Genomic DNA, 25,062 nt, shown 5'->3' on the forward strand with positions numbered 1-25,062 from the left:
CACTGCATCCCTGGCGTGGTGTAAATTGTGTAAAGATCAATGTCATGTGTGTACATTTACTGCACATTAATATCAAATATATAATATAGAAACAATCTGTGTACATCATACACGAAACGCATTACCTATTATGACGCTGCCAACCTCATTATGGTACGCGGTATTCTGTTTAGAGATGTTATTCGGGACTCAGCAGTGTTGTACGTGCGACGCAGAAAAATCGTATCGGGTAGGCAGATAGAACATTTAAACAATGTTGTTCGTAAAACAAAGTCCTTTAATTAATTTTAGTTTTCGATACTTTTTCAATATTTTAACTTCAAATCGTTTTCTCGATGCTTTAAAGATTTGTTCAGATATATTCGGGATTCTGGGCAAGAGCGTTTAAAGGTGAGATTAGAGTGAAAATTAGATAGTATATGGGATTCAGGGGATGAAAGGGGTGGGGGTGAAGGGGTGTACCCTACATTATCTATGCAACGAAAAGACCAGTCTGGGTGGAAAGGGCTCCACTGCAGCGCATGACACATTCATAACGCTTTTGGTATGAATGATATTGCAGTGTGTTATTTAGATAATAATTTACGACCTCCAAGGAATTGCGAACTATTTGTCTGATTTAATTGAACACTTTCCACATTATTTCACGAAAGACAGTTAATCCGCAAAATTTCGGAGTTGCAAGTAGGTTATTCTATTTATCACTCATCTCTGAGGTCACAAGAGAATATGTATATCAACCTCTCGGAGTACTGTTAGAACGACGTCCCATAAAACCGACTGTGGCGACATGAACATTGGATGACATCTATATACTTGTATGCGACAATGCCTTTGATACGACGTCACACTGCTATGGGCCGCTTCTCAAACAATGAACACAATTGGCATGAGCTAGCCAATCAGCATGGAGGAAAACATGTATACTGCTCAGTGTAGAATAATGCACCGATATGCTTGGCCCATTGCCCCAGAGGTAGACTTACGTATTGTCAATGAGAGAGAGAGAGAGAGAGAGAGAGAGAGAGAGAGAGAGAGAGAGAGAGATTGGTTTTGTTTTCATAAATATTAAACAGTCATGGTGCAGGTCTACCCAAAAGGTAGTGTAGTTCGGTCATCTCAACCTCTAACGCTTCAGTCTAAGGCGCAATACTAAAATGAATATGTTCTAAACGTTGTGTGCATTGAATGGCCAATATTGTTTAATCTTAGCTGCTATAAGGTTTGTTTGTGCGTTGTGCTACGCCGTAGTCGTATGTGTTTATTCATAATACTGAGAGGCCATAGGCCTATAGTACATGTTACATAGTAATGGGTGCATATACATTTATAAGGTAACACAGTTGGAGTTTCTTAGCGTCATGGCATGCAATATGTACATTGACAGCTTTTTCGGTTTTACTACATTCTTACTTGACATTAATGAAACAAATTTCTATAGACTTAGATAACGGATATAATATTTATCAATGAACTGTTTTCTGAGTTCAGCATACAACGGTCAAAGTAGTAAGAAATGGTATTCGTTTTCTGCAGTGTTTAAATCATAAAACTGACAAATTCTGTGTTAACTCACGATCCCCATATATCTTCCCGTCTCGATAAAGAGTTGTGCGAACCAAATCTGAATCTTGCAAGTGCAAATCGAAATGTTTTTAGTGTGACATCTAATAAGTATTGCTCTCCACAGAAGCTGTTTCTAAAGAGGGAATAACTTGATAGTTTCTTTGATACTGATAAGGAAAATTGCCAATTTTGAATGTACATATCTTTCAGGGTCTGAGTGAAAGCATCTATGAAATGATCTGGTATATAGGTATCCTGTTCTGTCCGTATATTACCGTAACCACATGAATAAAGTCGATGCTTACGCCGTAGTCATCAATATCTCATCTAATCTACAGGGCAAAAGAAAGTATACACTTGCAAAATTGGATTTGATGAACAATTACAAACGTTATCAAAACGTTACTAGGCTAAAAACAGAATGCAGTGTAACGTGAATGGTTACGGCAATCAAAATACAAATCGTTATTGAATGACCTTCACCTAACCCAGGAGTACTACTAAATGTCTTGAATGTACAGAACCCATGCAGTTATTTTCTTTATGAGATATATCTTTATTATATGCAAGATTATGTATTTAATTTGAGTTTAATTTGAAACACTATGGTGAAATTATTATAAGAAACCAGATGGGATTTTCTTTGGGTATAAACATTTCGATCTTGTGACTGAAAACAGTATATAAGACATCCCCTATATAGATGCGGTTACCAACCCATCAGCCTAGTCTCACATACTAGCTGCATACAGACCTTGAAAGAAAAAAAATATACCCATTGTGTAGTTGTTTTTTTCCTTTCTTTTCACCTTTCTATAATATATTAACAAACAACCGAAAAATAAAAATCTTAAAATACTTTTATTTTTTAAAGATATAAGTTAATCTTCCCTCACCGGTTCAACACAGTTATGACATCATCAGCTGATGACGGTCCTCCTGTACAGTAACGAGCCGCACAGTTGAAATTCTCGGCTTGTCTAATCTGGCCTTTCCTATATTGCAGTGAACACACGGTATGGATGAGGAACGCTAGTCACATCGCCATGTTGACACATGTTCACAGCGGGATTGACAGCCCAAGCGTTACTAGTAGCAGGTGCGAGCAGAACTGACACCAACCTCCTCATGAGAATCTCGCGTCTTACCTGTGCTGTGCAAGGTCACACATAAACATATGTGCTGTAAATACTTGCTGTGAGGAAATGAAGAGCTAAAATCTCTTGATGTATATTGTTTGATATTGCTATAAATATAGTTTCAAATGTGTTGAAATTCTTTTTTCCAGGTTTATTTTTTATCAGATAAGGAAAATATAACCATGTGCGTATATACACATATCACAAATTAAATGTAATTATCTCAATTTAGTGGCGCCAATACACAATTCATATATAATGATATAATTAATGTATTCTTGATACGACCCATTGGTTAATACATAGATCTAAGGAATATATCAAACAGACATCTCGAACATAATTATACCACGACCATGCAATATCATAGTATATTATTAGTATCCCTGATCACCACATGGTGCATTAATATTCGTCATCATGATCGTAATTTCATTCTTTAATTCATTTTCAATAAGACCCTTTTCTTAAGTGGTTGTCTAAAATTGTCAAACGTCTTGGACAAAACGACGTGGGTGATGAGTCACCTGGAAGGTTTTGATTGATAGGATGGGCTTGAGGGTATTTGCAACCTACTTTCCAAAACAACTTAGATGCTTTCAATTTGGCGCGTATGCAAAAGTGCAGGCACTTTTACGAACACGTCAAATTTCTCACTTGAGTTATATTTGTACTGAAAGTGGAGACGTTTGCGTAGCTTGGCTATTTTGAGAACTCTTCTTATCCGCATTTTGTCGTCTGAATCGTAGGTCACAGGTCACGTTAGCTTATCGTAATATTTCCCTAACAACTGTTGAGGGATGTTGTTTTTGTTTTAGCGACGTTATCCGCGATTTGAACTGAAACACCACAACGTATATATTGACTGGCGATCAGGACAATAAAGAACGAACTAAACCGAACATGGAATGTATAGATAGATATTGTTTATAAAACTGTGTCAGTGTGTAACATTTTTCAAGGTATAAATCCATTTTTCACACATTTCATGGGTTTAGGGCAACTTTAGGCTTTAAAGTTTGGTTTCCTTACATTTTCTGGACTTCATTGAACCGTTTCTAATTTTCTATGATTTGATACTGGCTTCGAATTTGAAAAATGAAATACACGTACAACAACCATTTATTTTTCAACGATACTGACATTTTTGTTTAAGACAGTGTACATTTATTTTATTTTTTAACGCAGCCCTCGGAAATATTAATTTGACATGACAACTGGGATATTTGTTGGAGACAGAATATATTTTCGGTCGCTACGTAAAACAAGCAATTTTGGTGTGTGAATGGAGGAGCCGATCTATCCTATTTTTTTCATAACATATTTTATTCAAGCTACGTATTATATTCTATCAACATCCTTAAACATTGTTCAAATTTAAATTATTTTTATTTTAAAAAATAGAACTGCATAAGTTTTGCATGCCTAAATAATATTCAAATTAATCATTTATTTATATGAAAGTATGAAAAATATGACTGTATTTTTTTCACGCACGCACGCACACAAACACACACGCGCACGCTCACACGCACTCACACACACACTCACACTCACACCTATAATTTTGATACATTGTGTGTAATTTCATGACAACCACCCCACCCTTGGTATCATTAAAATCTGATCTCATTTCTCTCGCTACCGGACAAACAGAACCAGTCTCTTAACCTATCAGTTTCGTAGATAAGCGTTTACCTCGCGCAATTTTAAGCCGATGCGTCTTGGATATGTGAATATTCAAATCTAGAATATATATATATATATATAGAGAGAGAGAGAGAGAGAGAGAGAGAGAGAGAGAGAGAGAGAGAGAGTGTGTGTTTTAAAATCAATATTGTCTGAATATACTAAAGGGCACTTAAACCAAAGTTTGTGCGTGTGCTAATATATTTATAGTGGTCCTCGAAGTCCTTAAAGTGAAGGTCTTAAGGTTTTATAGAATGATTTGATACAGCGAAAACCATTGCTGTGCGTCTAGCACACGCCTGTGGACGTTTGGAAGGTGTTGGAAGAAAGTAGTATAAGAAATTTTCATGCGGAAGTATTACAGCGCATGCGTTATAAGGTGTAAATATGGCGTCAAGTGCGATGAGATATGTCGTGAAGTAATTTTTATGTATTGTGTTTATAATTAGGGAGTTCGAGTAACGATGGACTCTACGGATACTATGATCGATCCCCAGGCGGAAGTTAAAAAGCTTCAGGACCTTGTAAAGAAGCTAGAACTTCAAAACGAGGTGCTAAGGAACAAGCAAAAACTACCACTAGACAATTCTCTGCAAAATGGAGATGTTCCCACTGATAAAGTTTCTATCCACAACAATAATATATCTCATAATGACTTGGAGCGTACACAACGCAAATGTAGGTCGTCGTCTGGAGAATCCGAAGACGACATCATAGATGTGGACATTCTGTCTCTCAGGGAGGAGGAAGATACATGGTGAGATTGTCTAGCTTTTGTTTCGAGCTGTCATCTGTCAAAATTGTCATTGTAAGATTTGATCGGAGCCGCTGGAGTCGAATTGATTGCACCCCTAGGGTTATTTCGATTCGATATATGTTCTTGACAGTATTGCCGCCCAGCTGAAGTCTGATCTTGCAGAATATGCACATTTTGATTTCAGTGAATCATTGGAATAAATATATATTGACTCAAAACAGTGACTAACTAGCCGAAAAACTAGTTCAATCTGTTCTGTGTCAATTGTCATGTGTATGGTTAAAATGGAGAACTGGCTAAAACAGCCCCCAGACACTGCCAAAATGGCTAATGTTTCACTGGAGAACAGTCTCACACTTTAACAAAACAGCCACACACATGACATCATTTGTGCCGTGATATGATATAAATGACAACAAACATAGAAATTGAAGATCTTGTATACAACCATGTTATTCTAGTTTTTAATTTATTGAATATTATAGATGATTAAACCATGTTAAAACATGTGAAATGTCAAAGTTATACATTAAAAAAAATGTCATACATTTTTTATATGTTTCAAACTATATTCCAGATAACATTTTGAGCAATTGAGATTTTACTTGAAGGTTTCTATTTTAATTTGGTTATTACATTTTTCATTGGGTACCCGATATTTTTTAACTCATCTATTCATCACTCTATTGGGTTTTCCCCAAAATGAGTAAACATTTTGAGATATAAAGAAAATGGAATAATGTTTCATACGTATATAACGGTTCTAAATATAGCCTTGACACGGAAAGTAAATTAGCTTGTAATTGTGTTTCAGAAATTAGCTCTGAAAAAGCTTCACTTCGGTATTTACGCGTGCTGTTTTCAAACAATTGAGTTTTTCAGTTAACGCATGCGTTTCTGTAGCAAGTTAATTGAAAGTAATTGGGTTTTGAATAGTTTTGTGAGGTGTTTTACACAAATACGCAGCTTTTCTGTAGTTCTGTATACGTTGTGTTCATTAAGTACAAATGGTAAAAGCTAAAATACAAATTGAATAAAAATGCCGTACTTTTATAACATTGTCAAATGTTTCACATATGTCATAAGTACATTTTCATATATTAGATACATTTACATTATATTAATTTGTGCAATATACTGTTATATATGTTTTTTACAGTTTTCATTGAGCACGGAATTGGCTCATCTTTTTCAATAAATACCTAAGAATTATCTCTATGCAGTAGTTGGGCGTATGGCTTTCATTATGAAATAATCTCATAGAAATACCTCAACATGAATTATTTTATGACATTAACATTCGACAACATGCTTCACTTACCAGTGTTTACACAGAATTGAACAGTGTGTAATTTGACAAAGCAAACTCCATCACAATGAATGACTTCATTACACTCTAATATTATAGTACATGGAATGATATATAGCTGTAGAGATACATAAAATAGGTCATTTGAATCATTCTTTTGTCTTGCATCAATGTTCATTATATTGGCTTATGCCAACATTGGCAAAGATATCCTATCTGCATGTTGAAAATCAATAACATAGAGGTAGTGTTTGAAGGTGCAATTGTGTTCCAAACTATGAAAAGGGACGGCAAATCTTAAGATGGAAAGCAGAAGGCTGACGCTCCCATTCATGAATTTAGAGATCAGCAAGACAAATTTCATGTTTAAGAACCGATCACAGCTCTGCTGTCATGATGTTGGAGATATCACCTTTAACAGGATAATTGTAAGAAACCTCTGAACAAGCACCCTGCCATGCCATAATGAGAGTAAGGATCCCCATAATTTTTTAGGCTCCCATTTTCAAACTGACCTTACCCATTTTTTGTGTGTGTATGGATAACAACCCCACTTTTTTATCATTAGTGGGCTCTTCCTTTTTGTCAACTTGAATGAAAATGTATATATATATATAGCTAAACACTGACCAGAAGAGTTTAATTTATGCACTCACCTTGTGGATTCTAAGTCATATTTTTTTCTCTTGAGTAAACAGAATAATAGGTCCACAGATTAGGTTTTTACCTATTTGTATTGTTGTTCAGAATAACACATTGCTCCAAGTGTAAACAATGAACAGATTTCAATATTATTCTTTTTAATCTTACATAATTGGCATGTGTATGATAAGGCATAATTGGCATTTTTGCCAAGTGAATGGGGTGTTTTCACCAAAATCAGGTTCAGTAATTCCTTGGGTCATTTAATGACTCACTGGTTTGTCGACCCGTGAAGATCCAAGTTAGAATAGGTCTTCAGCAACCCATGCTTGTCATAAGAGGCGACTATGCTTGTCGGTTAGAGGCAACTAACAGGATCGAGTGGTCAGACTCGCTGACTTGGTTGATGCATGTCATCGTATCCCAACTGCGTGGGTCAATGCTCCTATCAATCACTGGAATGCCTAGTCCAGACTCAATTATTTACAGACCGCTGTCATATAGCTGGAATATTGCTGAGTGTGGCATTACACAACAAACAAACAAACAAACACTGATTTGTCTAATTTAGAATCGATTATACTCATGCTGCCATCACATTGCCTCAATATTGCTGTGTGTACTATAGACTATAGTGTTAAACAACAAACTAGACCAGTAGTTAAGCTGACTTGTGTCTGATATGAAAAGACTTCCTAATTTACACTCTGTCTGAGCAATCTTAAGAATGTTTCCAATGATTGTATAGATAAACAAGTTTGTTTTCTTGATTTTCAGGCTGTATTCTTCACCAAAGCCTCCAACTCCACAACAAACCCGAGTCAGCCCATATAAGTGGGTGCGACAGGAGTTTGATCATCCAAGTCCAGAATTGGAAACAGCTAAGAGATCACTTCTCTTCAAGCTTAATGAAGTCGCTAAAAGTAAGCAGGATCTGTCTTCAGCTTTCAAAATATGGGGAGGCCCTCAGCATTTGAATCTAGGAACCTCTCAATATTTACCTTTTAACATTTTGATTAGGACAAGGATCCCTTAACCCTTAACTTCGAACACTTGTCTTCATTCATGAAGTCATACCACTCTATGGCATGTGTTGGTACAAGGTTAGCTTTGTGGTTAGTGTCTTCATCAAGTCCTAGGTTTTTAATCCATCATGCTTATTATGAAGCTTATTGTGATTATAAAAAATTGCAAAATGGAAAACAACTATCATTCAATTTCTACCTGCAATTGATCCAGGCTTTTTCAGTGGTCATTATTTTCAGCACAAGGTTTACTGCAAAAGTCAGTAAAAAGCCTGGTATTCTGGTTCTGGTATTAGACTTTTCCAAAAAAACTTTGGAAATTAGTTTTAAGAATATTATTAATTAAATTAGAAATTTTGATGTTTATTATTGCATCATGTGATTACTGCGTGATTGCATTGTGTGCATGTCCAATGCTGAAATACAGTGGTTCCTCGTTATTGCGCTCTTCAATATAGCGCTAACTCAGTTATAGCGCACGGTAAAGCATGGCTCCCAAAATTTACTAACATTTTTACTAAACTCAAGTTTTCCAATGACACAATGTTTTCCCCCATCTCAGAAAACATTATCAGCTGATCACCGCGATCACGTAACACCGGAAACACCAGTCAACAAATCTGAACTGAAGTATGCAATTTAATCCTATTATTATAATATCTGGTAATAAACAATTGTTCATTGTTTATCTGGACTAATGTTTGCAATATGTTTTAATAATTATATTCACAATTTCATTCAATAATTATAATAATGTTAACAATAATTTCGACGAATTTATATGCGAAGTGATCGGTAGGCTAGATCGCACAACAGCTATATGGTGGAAGCTGCAACTAAAAAAACACGATATTGGAGTATATTATTCCTGATAAAAAAAATAATTTCAGATACAATTTCTTCCAACCATTGCATCAAAATTATTTGAAGTTGTATCATTGGGTATGTTTTAACTGAATCACCGGTAGATTGGGAGGAAACGTGCACAGCTGATTGCTATTTCCGGCTTAGTTTATGAGAAAATACACATAGTAATCTTAATCTCTGCATATAAAACAATGCTTTGGAAAGCAGGAAATACATTTTAAATGGTAAATCATCATGTCTAGTGATGTTTTATATCACATTTCATACTTTTATTGTCCAAGTTCGTTATATCTGTTCATTCACCTGAATTCGCTGATTGGATACTATATGGGTTTTTTAAAGCGCATAATTTGTTTTTTTACACTATGAATCATAAATAACTTCTATTCTATCTTTTTTGAAACTCTGAAATGTGCAACGTAGATCGTGTTAGGTAGGCAGAGCATGTATACTGTTTTGTTGGTCATCTACCACCTACGACTCGACCTTCGTTAAACCGCTGATCATCTATAATGCTCATCAATTATCGGGACCCCGAAGGTAGCGTCATAGCGAGGGATCACTGTACGTTTGAAATTAAGAAAGGACAACTTTAGAGGAATAACCAATTCTCTTTATTCTGATAGCATGGTTAATAGTAATTTGTTCATGTTGTTTGGTCAAATTGCTTGTCAGGGGCCAGTGCATTTAAATCCAAGATAAATCCCTACAGTATCCTAGCTTTTTGGTCTGTATCATGGACAGTTGAACTGGCGAGGGGGGTTCAACATGGCCTGCTGAACAAATGCCTGTGAAATTTGATCCAGATCATGAATTTGTATTTGTGCTAGACCAGCTGGCTTGTATACATATACATACATAAAAAGAAGTTTTTTCAAGGACTAAAGTAAGTCAATGATTAACATGATTATGCACTAAATGTTGAACTTTACACATCATGCAAACAGACAGTACAACAATAAACATTTCAGGAATATTTTCAAGCAAAATTTCAAAAAGCATGTTTCTCTTATGCTTGTTCAGCTTGTTTAGGACAGTTGGTTTATAGAGTTGGATTGGTTGGTGCATTTGTAAGCTCCTGATTATTATGAATTCAGATTTTTCATCAAAACAAATTGCTTGTCTGTCTGCTTCTTAATCCAAGCTCATTAAAATCAGATCTCTCACTCCCTTACAATAATTGATGATCAGAGGACTCTGCCATAGAAGGTCATGTTAGGTGAACTTTCTCATCAGCCAATCAGTGTCAAGACTTCTAAATTTTTGGTACGAATGAGTGGAACATTCACTGATTCAGACCAACATATCTGAATTCTGTATCTCGAAAACAAAGCTAATCATCCTGTTCTAAATGTAAATGATAAAGGCCATGTTTGAATATGCTTACACTAATCTGTTTAACTGCAAAATATTGTTTCTTGGCGCCATGTTGTCTATATTCAAATGGGAGTACCGTCAAAGGAATATATATATATATATATATATATATATATTCTGTTTGCATTTTTTGTTGTTAAAATAAAAGATTTCTAAAACAAATAAGTAAAGAAATTAAGCCAAATCCTTTTTACAAAGCAGACATCTGATTGGCTCAAGATCCCAAATCCTTCAACTAGATTGGCCAATCAAAGTTCTCTCAGGAAGTACCTGCTGCAACCTTCTATTGAGGTGTCCTCAGATCTTCATTCAAAGAAGTATCTGTTCGGAGAAAAAGATTATTTTTAATGTGATTGTTCCGTTATCCTTAGTTTTGAGGCCAGAGTACAGGGGTCAATGAACTTCCAACTCAGGAGAGCAAGAGAGATACACTTACGTTAAAAGTCCCAGCCAGGAATTTTTCCTGTTTGTCTTCAGAAAATGTTGGTGAAAATTACCAGGTTGGAATTAATATTTCTCTATTCAGGTTACATGATCGTGCTAAATATACCCGTAACTAATATTTTAACTTTCCAAAGGGTCACTTTTATCTATTTCACTGATAACAGGGCCAATAAGCATGGTAAGGAAACAAAAAGACATTTTTTCTTCACTTTTTCATTAAATTCAGTGTTAACATACCTCTGTACCTCTGAATTTAAGAATATGTAAATGAAATTTCCAGTTTTGGACAAAATGATATCTTTTGTCCAGTTCATTATCAACAGTAACTTCCATTGAAATTGTCAATAAATCGCTCCGATCACTGCTGGCCCTCATGTGGACAAATCTAGTATTCTTCCTGCCTCTTATTGTTGAAGCCTGATACGAATATCAATAATATTAGGAGATCAATAACTACTACATACACATTTCATGCTATCAATTGGATCAGTGGGCATCGCTATTTCCGCTGGCCACGGGCCAGAGGACCAGCTGTTAGGTAGACCCCTGCGAGATCAGTCCTAACCAAATGGCTACTTTTCATTCATTGCAATTCATATTCATTGCTATATTCATGTGAAAGTTACTGAGCTATATTCACAAATACATAAATCCTTGTAAAACACACATGAATAGATGGTGAGGCGTGTTTGAATTAAGCGTGAAGGTCAAGTTGCTTCCTCATTGTCCCTATGCTAAAAGGTAAAGAGTTGGTGGTCCCTATATTCAGATGCTATAGACATGATAGGAGCAAACCTTGATTTTAAATGCTAGTGTAACTCTGGTTTTGAAATACATATTAGAATCAATCTGACAACTTCACCATGTTCAAAACAATGTGCGCATTCTGCAGATCTGGTCCTCATGTAATTTGGAATGCTTACAGAACTGCAATATTGCAAACAAAAGCATAAAACCCAATCCTGTCAGTCATACGTTGTGTATAGATTTTTTACAATATCCGATTGCTAAACCTGAAACATCTAAATTGAAACTTGCAGCATTTTATAGAGTTTGTGGTTTGTTGACCAGTGTTGACAGAATCAGTTTGTATCTTATCTTGAAGCCCTTATCCAATATTTGTTTCAATGTAGCGGCTGAGGTTTTCCTGTTTAAAGAAAGCAGGAGCTGGTGTGACCTGAAATGTATTTTGTCAAATGTCAGCAGGCTACTCCCAGATGTAGTGTGTAGGGAGTGTCCCTTGATGAGTCTCACATAGCTAGACTGCCTTAGGTTCACCGCGTCTCACCTGTAATGGTGTAATTGTAAATAGGAGGGCAAGTAATTTTCAGTGTCTGTGTGTAACCTGTTCACAAAATCCTGAGTCATCGAAATTATAAATTCAGGATTGCAATTACCAGTAATACTAATAGCAGTGATCAATATTAAGCTGATTAAGTTTGAAAGAAAAGGGGTCTTTGTTCTGGCACACATGTCAAACTCATACTCCCCTTCTGGGACGGATACAGGATGTTAAAAAAGAGGTTTTTTTCCACTTTGGCCATTTGTATCTTCAGTGGAGGGGTTGGGTGTCCATCCAAAATATACACTTTATGTAAACCATTATTAATGTTACTATAACAACCAAATCAACCTATAGTAAACTATACTGTAAACTTAAAATGAACTCAGAGGAACCACCCAAAATCATAATCATTATGCTTGACTTGTATCTTCTCACCCCCTGTGAAAATTTATTTTTAGAATTTGTCTTCAGCAACCCATGATTGTTGTAAAATGCAACTATGGGAATCGGTTGGTCAGGTTTGCTGACTTGTTTGATGCATGTATGATTTGTATCCTATTTGTGGAGATTGATGCTTGTGATATCAATCCTGCCTGGTCCAGATTTGATTATCTACAGGTCGCTGTCATATAGCTGGAATATTGCTGTGTGCGGTATGAAACAACAAATATACAAAATCAACATGTTGAACACAGAAACCAGATGTAGCTCTAGTGTTAATAGTATTTACAATGAATCCACATGAGCAGAGTTTGGTATTGAGGGGGGTTCTTGAGGTTGTGCCTGTAGTATTTTGCATCTTGGCTCCCCTAATTCTTGAACTAGAAGCGTGATCAACATTAAGGCTATGAGGAGAACATCATTGGGATTTCAGGTCAGACTAGTTCCCCAGAAAACTTTGCTGGTCATAAGATGTGACTCAGTGGATCAAGTGATTAGACTCGGTGACCTGTTTGATTCCATGTCATCATATCCTGATGTGTATCGTTGCTCATACTATCAATCACTGGATTAACAACTTTTTACAAGGTTGACATCACTGTCATTGTGATAAATGATTATAAGTATATTCTAAACAAAAATGGTAGGGATCATGAATATTTGGGGGAATTTTATTGTAGTGAATAGGGGGCGGTCGGGTAGCCTAGTGGTTAAAGTGTTCGCTCGTCACGCCGAAGACCCGGCTTCGATTCCCGACATGGGTACAATGTGTGAAGCCCATTTCTGGTGTCCCCCATCGTGATTTTGCTGGAATACTGCTAAAAGCGACGTAAAACTATACTCACTCACTCAAATTGTAGTGAATAGCACACAATTTCATAAAAATACCTTTAAAATGTCCATGATCCCTAACTTTTTTGGTCCAGTATAAGTATAGTCTGTGTACTGTTTTATACATGTCCAAGAGGAAGTTTCAATTTTTTTGCTGTACAAGCAACAAGAACCAGTTATTATTTGCATCTGTGTATCCTACATCATGCATCCGACTGTCTCTAGCTTAAAAAGTACACGTGGAAAGGAAGTTTTCTCTTGATTAAATTGGCAGTTATTTTATCAGGTTTGTTGTGTAAGGTCAGACAAATGGAATGAACAAACTAGTTCGGCATTAGCTGTCTAAACAGGTGAGTGTTGACAGTGGGAGAAGCCGGAGTGTTTTGTTGAAAGTGAGGACTCCGGCACACCTTACAATATACGTCCTTGTCACAGAGGTTACGGTTTTTTATCCAGGTGGTTGTGTGAGTGTACGTGGTACATGTTGCATGGAGAGATGGTTTAAGACCATGCTTTCGTAAGATGATTGACGAGTACAATACATTACAGACTTTCAGAACATATTACTTGTCAGTGGTACTAGATTTATTATTACAAGTTCCAGAATATGTTAAATGTATTGCTATCACAATGTTAGCAGGTAGTGCCTTTGAACATTATATTTGGTTTAGTATATACAGGGCTCTATTTAGCTATATAAAACATGCACGAGTGCACCTGTTATTGAAAAACGCAACCTAATATTTATATGAATATTAAAAAAGTTCAAAATTCTGACTAACCCTTATTTGTCTCCACACAAATTCAGTCTTTGAACACAATATCTCTAAGGTTTATTCACCACACCACATCAGTAGTCCCGGTATTAGGTGTAATTTCATGTATGTAGCATGTGTCACCTGCATCTTGCTTCCTGTGGCCAGGCAAAGTAGCAATTACCCTGGTAACATACTTGAACTTGTCCTGTTACTAATAGCTAAACATCACAATGAATAATAATTGAAAAACAAGCAGGTTCGCATGTGAAGAGCACCTTTTAAAAATGGTAGAAAACTAGCTCAAGAGATTGTGTTCGATTGTTTCTGAAGAAACCTGTTGGCAGGGATTGAAATAAATCCAGAACATCTACTAGCCCAAATAGTGATAACATATAGCAATACCCCTCAAAATGTTTGAATTTCTTAGCCCTTAGGATACCTTTATCATTGACAAAACTGGTCAGGTTAGCGGGCTTGTGCTAATTTTCATCCCTGCGTGTAGATCATTTGCATTTTGAACAAGCTGTTGGAGGATAGGCATTTTTTATTGGATATATATGGCTGCATCAATACTATATTCTGTTAGTAGTTGATGTATAGAAACTTGATATGTGTCTATGATTGGGCTATATATGAACACATCCATAGAGATGATAGGGTTCTAGGTTACTTATTGAATAATTTGTGTATTATTCTTTACACATTTTATATTTGTATGTCTAAAGGTTGTATAACATGTATAGATCCTGTTTCTTCTCATGATGTGTTATATTTTATTTAAACATATTTCAATATCAAAAAAGACAAAGGGATTGCAGCGTTAGGAATTGGCTCTAGTCCTGTAGTCCTTGCCAAACTGCCCAATAGTTAACTTAAGGCATCATGTGGACTAGAAAAACACTAGAATCTGTACTTTACTAAAAAGTATTATCCCAATTATAACATTTTTTAACTAGTAATGCTCAAAAAGGAGAGAATATGTAGATGTCAATTTCTTTAGTTTGAGGAGCACAATGTTTTGGAGCATATTACTTTTCTTGTTCTTATATCTACATATATATGCTCTCTGCATCCTAGCATTCATACACCTCATCCTGATGAAGGATTCAGCATATGCTGAAGCATGTTCCTCATAATAAAAGGTTGACATCTATATATTCTCTCCTTAATCTGTATCACTTGTAAATGATGCTGCAAGACTCAGTATGCTCACGTTGGTGTGTTGTTGCAGTGAACCGCAGTTCCAGTACCCCTACCCTAGGTAACTACACCTCTCCCACGAAGCCCCAGACCATGCTGAGCCGATCCACTGAAGGCACCGCCAGCACTGGGAGCAGACAGCCTCAAGCCAGACACTCCCTGCTCTCCACTCTAGGTGAGTTCCGTCCATCGATGGTGGAACACTGCTTACCTGGACCCTTGCTTTTTGAAGGATCTGCTGGTTAATGAATGGTGAAAACATTTATCATCCAGACAATTTTTGACATGGGTAGTTATTTATGTAACACAGTGATAGGTTGTAATTTGTAGTTAAACTGATCAATTTTTTTTTATACACAGTGGTACAGTCACTCAAATAATATGAAGGGGGGTAACTCTGAATTCGCAACCTCGATTCGTTACGGATATTAATTAAATTTTATATTTGATGGTTTTCCGGTAGATCTGCACGAAAAAAGTTTTTAGAAGCTTTAACCCCTGATAATTTTGCTAGCCATGGACAAGCAAATATAAATGAATAGGTCATGTGTGAAATGATAATGATTAAAATATGAATCGATACAGGTAAGTGTGTATCGTTTTGAGAATATTATTGATGCATCTATGTATTGGTGAATTGTTCGCTCATCATGCAGAAGACCCGGGTTCGATTACCGACATGGGTACAATGTTGTTAAGCCCATTTCTGGTGACCCCCGCCGTGATATTGCTGGAATATTGCTAAAAGCGCCGTAAAACCATACTCACTCACTCTCTTATTAAAGAACGCAATAGCGAGGAAACACTGTAATTGCTGCATTGACTTGTATTAGCAATGTTTGCTTTAAAGACAAGATTTGTCCAATTACATGGACAGGTAAGATTAACATAATGGAAGTGATTGTGTTGATTCGCGGCTGACTGGTACAGCCAATTGTCAGTGACACTTGACACTGAGTGAGATTTCTCAGTTCACTATACACGTCACTAATTAGTGGTATTTGGACTTGTCGGGGATCAGATATCAGTTCACTATATACGTTAGTTCGCTGTAGAGAGTTGGTTATGTGCGTAAATTTTATGTGATAATATATAGGAGATAAATCAGGGATTTTGTAAGTCTGTTGTATCCGTTTGTTCGCTCTATCCGTGTTCTACTGTAATGGAAAAAGCAAACTCATTTTGTGGCCCCATGTGTGCTAAGTTAACGACAATGTTGATGTTTATAACAAACTGTTAATCTCTGAGCTGCTGAAATGTCACCATGCACATTGTTCAAAGTAACAATAACAATTGAAGGCAAGTGATTAACTGAATTAAGTACTGACACCTTGCCTTCAATTTACACCCTCAATTAACAATTGACTCTTGTGTCTAAATGTCAATGAAACTATCAATAATATATTTATAACATGTACCGTATTCGACACAATAAGCACCCAGGGCGCTCTCAAAATTAGAAATAGGGGGCTCTTATTAGAATATTATTTTAGGGAAAAACAACAGAGTTGAAAGATCGTAAATTTCGTGGTTTTTGCTGACTGCCTGAAATGTTTATATACAACAGATATATTTTCCAAGAATTTTCCCATGATTAAGGATGCATATAACACACGTATTATATGAGAATAACTAAGTCTTGTGTACATTGATCAATTGGAAGGGGTGCTAATTGGGATTGTTCACTAGCCAATATATTAGCAAATATTGCCATGGGCGCTTATTACGTCGAATACGGTATTTACTTATGTTATGTATTTAATGTCATTTATGGGATGTCTGCCAGTTGAAATACTTACAATGAACTACGGTTATAACAATCTAAAATTACTGGTCCATTTGAGTTTGTTATAACAATACTTTACTGTATATCAATATATTGATTAATAATAGAATTAATTATCCTTTATGTATAAAGATATATTATGCCTATGAGGACATGCAATTATTCAATTTAATGCTAAATATGAAGTAGACGGATCCATGTGTTTAAAGTGGTTAAAATTGAATTTTCTTGTCATTGTCCATCCGATCCATGGTAATCTTAATAAATGTAAACATTTCTGTGGCAGTGAGTTATGTACTATTCCTAAATTTATATTGATATCGCGATATAGGATGACATCCCAACATATAGGATGACAAGCAGTCAGCAGAATATAAACTTATGTGAAACCCTGTGGTACTGATATACAGTAAAATATGTTTATAACGAACGCGCTTATAACAAACTGACGGATAATACGAACTTAATTTTTGGTCCCGGCCATTTGCTGTATAGATGTTGTATATATGCTTATAACGAACTACGGTTATAACAAACTAAAATTAGTGGTCCATTTGAGTTTGTTTTAACCGTAGTTTACTGTAATGCACCTTACCAGAGTCATTATGAACCTGAAGTCCAGGGCCCACTTGCACAAAGTGATCTTAGCGCTAAGACTATTGTAAGCCTATGTTAAAGTATGGGAGTTACAATCATCTTAGCACTAAGATCGCTTTGTGCAAGTGGGCCCAGGGAAACAAAACCTAATTTGCTTTGACTGGCATCCGATTGGCTATAACATCTACTGTGATCCTGGGAAGACCCACATTAAGCATGTTAACAGAACTGTCTTGTGGCCATGTTTTGCCAAGCATCCCCAGTCCATAAAAGTGATTGAAGAGGTCATGCTTTAATAATGATTTATTTGTTTGTATGATCTTGTCATTTATGACATCAAATTTTATGTTTTACTCCATTGCCAGTGTGATCGGTGCTCCAAATATTTTCATAGGTTTATTTGTCTGGCAACCCTTGATTCCGAATTTTGAAATAAAATTGAAATTGTGAAGTCAGTCATATTTTCACCTGTATTTAGACGCCTATGGCATTAATGGTACATAAGGGATTGTGTGTGATAATTGTTATTGATGTACTTACTACTTCCAGAATTTAATGATTTGTTAGTTTTAAATTTGGTCATGTATTTACTTTTTTTACCTGACCGACTATACTATTTAGTGACTACTTAAAAGTGTATTTTTTGTTGTTGTATTATTTATATCAATGACACTTATGTTTTTAAAAGAAAAAAACATAAACCAAGTGATAAAAAATGAAACAGGCTTATTTGTAAAACAAGTTCTGTGGACACAACATTCCATACATTGCAGCGTGATGAACATGTCGGGTTATGTGATGTATAACATTCTCCAAAGTTATTGCTTGCTATCAATCTCTAAAACACAGCTGTCTCTCACTAGCCAAATGTTACTACAGTCAATGCTGGAATTGATTTATCATGCACGTTACCAATACATCCAAATGTAGAGCTTGTGATGAAAGGTGGAAAATTGGGATGGATTTGTCCATCCAGTGTGTTGAGTTTTATGAGTTTGAGTAACATTATGTCTGGAAGGCACATGAAAGGCGTTGAACAATGGATGCAAATAATCTTGATGACGAGGAATGGAATTGCGTATTGTCATAATGAGTGAATTCCTAACACACTAATGCAGTCTGTGCCAAAATCTTTTGAGATTACTTGGCTGAACTTGAGACTTCATGTAAGATCATTGTCATCATGTTCAGTAGATCTTAGTGTTAATGATGGACTTTTAATAGCGATGTGTGCTAGACTGAAATCAATTTTACTAGACTCGTCTATGAACTAAAGTTTGAGGACAGACTGCTAATTGTCAAGTGCCATACAAAAAACTATGTGTATAAAATTCAAAGTACTCTGTGTTTGTAGGCTTAAATGTGAACACTGCTCAAGAGACCTGTTAGGATTGGTAGATATTCCTGAACGATTTTTCTGTGTGCATCACTTTTGATGACATGTAACCAGTCTGTTTTGCTTTGATTTAGTATTTAATGTTGGTAATAGCAACAGTGTTATATATCTGCCAAATAATCTTTAGGATTTCCAGAATAACTATTCCCCCTACCTAACACTAAGGGTATATAGTTATGCCTAGGAATGGTCCTTTTGACCATACACCCCTCCTTCTGAGGACATTTTGTGTATGCGACCTATAATTTATAAATTACTAATAGATTCTTTTCAAACTTGATGAACACATTTTATACCTATTGGAGAGGTGCTTTGTAAAGTTTGATTCAATATTTGGATTTTCTAAAAAAAAATACAGCTTTTTTAAAAATATTTGACTTAGAAGTGTTTCACTTAAACATTTGTGAGGCCTATAACTTGAAAACTACTGTGTGAATTCTTTTCAAATTTTGGGAACAGTTTCCATACTAATAGAAGAGGTGCCATGCAAAGTTTCATTTTGATATGCATATTTTCTGAAATAAATATGACTTCTGCTAATGTTAACAGTATTCCCAAGGCTAGTTCAAGTAGTTGTACAATGTTGTAAGCAAGCATGTCAGGCTTCTAATGGTTTGACACTTTTTGGACTAATTCATATTTCACATTACGTTATAGCGATATGGTAATGTTCTCCTGTCATCACTATAGTTTTGCCTGTTTTTCCTGTGTATGGTTGTTCCATGTTATCCATACTTGATGGTCACCATCCTTGCTCTCTGTCCCACAGCCGGCAGTCGTGTTGACACAGGCACCTTCACTCGACCAAAGAAGGGTCGAGAAAAACTACAGCCTGGCAACTTTGAGAAGGAGAATGATCCCCGTGACGATGCTCAGAGAAATGCCAATGTTGCTGACATAGAGACTCTTGCCAAAATGCAGGAAGAAAGTAAGACATCACTCTCAGTTTCTTTTATAACTTTTATGGAAGTCGGAGAGTGTTTACCTCATGTTTAGCATGCTGAGATATGTCGTTAAGGCAGCGTCAGTGTTCAGTGTATATCATGTGCTGCTTGCAAGGTTTGTATTTGAAGATTTAATAGTACAGGTTGAAAAGACATTACAATTGGTTATAATATTGGGAAATATAATTTTGAAATACTTTTGGTGCAGTTGGACCTTTTTCCTTTTCTGTTCTACTGGGAACATATGTGTGAATCAAGTTCCTGAAAAATGTTTTGGGGCTCAAAAGTAGATAGTTGAAATGCATGGTTACCAAATATATTTTGTCACAACTGTTTGTTAAAAGGAGATGTAACTTGGAAAGCCTTGGCCCTCATGACATTTAAGATGACAATTCACAAATTATTTCCATTTGGAACATGTCGCTCAGATCAGTTTTATTTTCTGATCCTTTCAGATGTTATCTGCTCTTATATAGTTCAGTTGGGGAAAAGAATTATTGCAATGATGCATTTTGTGTTTAATGATGACGTTAACAGGTTTTAATACAATGCAGTCATGTACGTCCAGTACATACACATGTATAGACTGGACGCACGAAAAAAAAGGGATTGCATCCCAAGGGATGCACAATTATGTTCTTTGTACGAAGTTGTTGACAAGAAACAGAGCTCCAGATAAGCTGCGTATCTGTGTAAAATACGCATCAAAAATGCAGAAATACGCAGTAAAATAAAATCCAAGCGTATCAAATACGCCACGAACATTACAGATTCCCTACAAAAATAAAACTTGTGCGTATCATCAAAATATTGTGAAGTATTCGATTCGCAAATCAGCAACTTATTTTGAAATTATAAACGGACATTCCGTCAACCTTGCCAAACTCCACGATGACAGTTACATCATGATCATTTGCCATCACACTTTCTTGTGGAAGTATTGTGTGTTGTTTAGTCCTATAAAGCTCTCGAACCCACACGGCACCAGTTTGCAGGGACTAGATGAAAAGTGTTTTTAAATATTTAACTTAAATACCCACATGTGTAAAAACTAGTGGGTAACAGAAATTTGAATACCCAGATAGAATTGATGATACCCAATGATTTTAGAATGCATGGGTAAAATACCCACAACACCAAAAGCTTATCTGGAGCTCTGAGAAATATACAGGTTCTTTAATTAAGATCATTATCAAATCTTACAGTAAGAACACTACACCAGTTCAGTACATTACAGGACCTTTAGTTTACTGTAAGGACCCCCAGTATTGTAAGTTGGGATAAAACCCTGAGTTTAAACATTGAATTCATTGAGAACTCTAAATAAGCCTTTTTATTGAAAATATCTTTATTATTTAACTCTCTTTTCAGGTTTACGACAGAGTATAAATGCATCACCGAGGAAAGGTTTGTCTTGTTTGTTCATCCTAATCATACCAACAGTATTGTCAAATGCAGTCATATACGAGACATTTCCATAATTATATCTGCTGTAAAGCAATACCTTATAAACTCATTACAAGGAAAGTAAATTAAACTACTGAACCTTTTGACAGAGTTATTCCCCTTTCTAGGTCTGCGTGCCCGTCAGTTGCCGGGACAGTTTGGTACCAGTGATACAGACAACAGTGGTTCTCCTGGAGGTTCTAATAGATCTAGTCCTGGACGCTTTGATAGTATGTACTGGAATCATTTTGTTTGTCCATTTACCAATAACACTGGTATGTGGTTCATGGCAAGGTTAAGAAATTCATTTTCCAGGGTTTATCAGCTTTCATAATTTTATAAATATCTAATATAGAATAAATTATTAAACAAACAAGTTAAGTACAAATTTTGTAATTGTCAAGTATACATGTGTTTGACTTATTAGTTTGGATTTTATGAATCAGATTTTAAGAATTTTAAGAATTGATTGTAGTATTTTTATTGTGTTTATAAAGTTTAAACATATTCAATGGTGTATATTGGATTTACATTTCAACATTTTAAATTCGATTCTTTATGATATATATCAACAATGATTAACTTCACAGACTTCTTATTTAATCATTTACACTCATGACTAGAGACACCAATATGAAATCTGTGACATCGTTCAGTGCAATAGTACAACACAGGCCCCGCCCCTTTCAGCGATCAGCCAGTCAGGAAACAGTAGTCTGTTAGCGGGCATGGCCTATTCTTTTTGTAAGTTTATCCAATCAATTGCCATAGAATCACTTTCATGTATTTATATGATGATTATTTTCATTTGCAGGTGATGGCATGTATCATCAGCGCCACAGAAACAGCCTTGGTTCCGATGCCAGCAGTCCCCCCGATAGTCCACATGCTAGTCAGTACATCAACCCTGGCGCTAACCCATTTACCACAGGTTGGTACATCAGTTCAAATTAACCATAAGGCGTCTTTGTCCATAGGTAATCAATGTGTAATTCTGCACTGAAGAGACCACAAGCCCATTGGTCCATAGATTCAATAAAGCATCAATAAAGGCTTGTTTTTCTCATACATCATAGCATGATTAAGAAACATTGAGAATTGTTGTACTGCCAGGGTAATTTAAAGTAGATTTTAATTCAAAGACACTGGGATGGACAATTTAATGAGGCATATGCTGGCCATACAAGAAGAAAATGATACTCATCCTTGACTGCAAGGATGCCCTAAATTTCAAAGACTTTGCATCAAGAGAAATTGTTTTTTTTAAGTTATCCTACATCACATATTGCACATTGCTCTTACTAAAAAAGTCCTAACTGGAAATGAATGACAGTCTATTAGTGTCTTCACTACTCGTTTGCCCAACTTGACCTCCATGACTTCTGAGACTTCTGGTGTCAGAAGACACGCCCCCTATATTTCATTATCACTCTTCCTCGCTCCCAAAAAAGGACATGAGAGACGATCTCTTGCCATTACTTACTTACTTACTTTGGAGATTTAACGTGCGCTTTCCGACTGATGCGTATTTCGCACACGATCTCTTGCCTGATTTCCGAAGAATTTATCCTTTGATGTGTGTGTTTCAAACTGTTTTGAGGTCCTTTGGTGTGTATCTATCTTTTTTTCTTGTGGTATTCAGCGTTTCTATGCTCTTCCATGCCTCTTCTGCTGCTTGTGTTTTTCGTGTTTACTGCCATGTTTTCCCTAGTTGTCGGGTGATGCAAATGTTTCTTGTCAGCAAGACCTATGTTTAATACTCTGATTATGTAATATTAGAGAGTTTAAATTCAATGTTGCATTGGCAGTGATTCCACCAAAATTGTTTTCGATACGTTTCTGTGGTTACTGTGTTTACAGTGTCAAGATTTATGTAAGCCATGGTTCACACACCATGTAAATGGTAGTCCAGCATTGAAATAGCCTTAATTTTGAATCTGCTTTGAAAAGTGTGATCATTGTCTTCTAAAGGTCTTGAAATAGGATTAATTTTGGTGGCTCAAGTATGAACCATGGTTTTGGAGAGATAGTGGTAGTACCCCAGTGGCTGGGGTGTGGAGAGGATGTGTTTGGATGTTTTCTGGAAAATATTTCCATTCACAATAAAAATTGGTGCCTCATTAATAAAATTGTCTCGGCATGTCCCGATTGAATTGTTGCTCATACTTGATTTCTTGCTTTTTAAGTCATTTTTTGCTTGACTGCTGAAAGCTGTAATCTAGCTGGAATATTGCTGACTACATCATAATATAACATGCACGTAGGAGTTATCAGACGGTGGGGTACCTTGGTAGGTTAAGTGTTCATTAGTCACCCAGGCTCGATACCCACATGGGTACAATGTGTGAGGCTCATTTCTTGTGTGCTCTGCTGTGACGTTGCTGGAATATTGCTAAAATTGGCGCATAACCATATTCACTTTCTCACTTCAAGGAGTTAGCAGTCACCATGGTAGTTCAGTGATCATCAGAGTTAGGGCTACCTACTGCAGACAACTAAAAGTTTGATGTGGTGACTGTCAGCCTTTAGTATTAACACTTATTTTATCAGACATTGTTACTATATTTCCAGAATCTCCAAGTGGTCGTCGAAGTGTACCGAATGTGTCCCGCCTGCAGTACCCCCAGCCCGGCCTTCACTCCAGTGACTCGAGTCTAGACCATCAGTCAGTAGGGAGTGATGAGAATAACCTTGCCCCAGAGGCACGTAATATGTCCCGTCTTCAGCAACCTGCGCTTCGGTCAGCATCGCCAGCCATGGGGGGACTCAAACAACCTGCCCAGATCCCCCGTCGGGCTACGTCCCCCTCCAGAAGTGGTCTTCCTACTCCCACCCGCAGGACAATCCCGCGCCCTGCCACTGGCAGGACATCCCTCCCCACTCCTAGAAGGTAGGTTGGCAGCTTTAGAGAACAAAAGCAGCATGAGATGCCGTTTACAGTTATGTTTTGTTTTATTTACAGCCTCTTTGAAAAAAATAACCTATATCCACCCTTACTCAGACATATCTTTTAAAAAATGCAAGAAATTTGGTACATGTGTAGTTAGTAATGCGGCTCAGCATATATATATTTTTGTGTGTGTGTGTGCAATATTTTGAATTTTGACCTTAGAACTTTGACCACACTGAAAGCTGAAACTTCTTTCTTATTGCCATTGCACAGCCTTTTTGTTCAAGATGTAAAGAAATTTGGTATTTGTGTACGTATTGGGCTCAACACGTTTGTTCTGTTCACAATCTTTTGAGTTTTTACCTTGTTTTGACCATGCTCTTTAATTCTGTCAGCCACATTGGCTCTGTAAATATCTTTGAAATTTACCTTCTGATGTAGCTTAAGTTTGGCATGTTCTCTTCATGGTAACATATTTTGTTCAAATCATTAGATTTTAATGTTAGTTTTTAGTCCTCAGTAATTATTGAATATCAATGCTGACAGCAATATATTATAAATATCTGTCTTTATCTCCTTGGACATATTACTACAATGAAATTGCATCACAATGCTTTGCAGACCATTGTGATGACATTGGTTACCATAACATCACAATCAAAAGACATCACTT

At 36.3% G+C, this 25,062-nt stretch overlaps 1 protein-coding gene across 2 annotated transcripts in view; it reads left to right on the top strand.

Annotated features, from left to right (window-relative positions):
• Positions 1-4,778: 4,778 nt before the first annotated feature.
• Positions 4,779-25,062, top strand: part of LOC139450689 (SLAIN motif-containing protein 2-like) — a 31,491-nt gene continuing 11,207 nt past the window's right edge. For both annotated transcript variants that reach the window (XM_071232492.1, XM_071232493.1), the window contains exons 1-8: positions 4,779-5,151; positions 7,880-8,025; positions 15,362-15,505; positions 19,879-20,037; positions 21,425-21,460; positions 21,628-21,729; positions 22,314-22,430; positions 24,071-24,389. In XM_071232492.1, coding sequence (XP_071088593.1) covers positions 4,859-5,151; positions 7,880-8,025; positions 15,362-15,505; positions 19,879-20,037; positions 21,425-21,460; positions 21,628-21,729; positions 22,314-22,430; positions 24,071-24,389 — 1,316 coding nt within the window. In that variant the 5' untranslated portion in view covers positions 4,779-4,858. The remainder of the gene's footprint in view (positions 5,152-7,879; positions 8,026-15,361; positions 15,506-19,878; positions 20,038-21,424; positions 21,461-21,627; positions 21,730-22,313; positions 22,431-24,070; positions 24,390-25,062) is intronic.

This window comes from Haliotis cracherodii, unplaced genomic scaffold, assembly GCF_022045235.1.
Source record: "Haliotis cracherodii isolate W230 unplaced genomic scaffold, xgHalCrac1.p SCAF_8, whole genome shotgun sequence".
NCBI lineage: Eukaryota > Metazoa > Mollusca > Gastropoda > Lepetellida > Haliotidae > Haliotis > Haliotis cracherodii.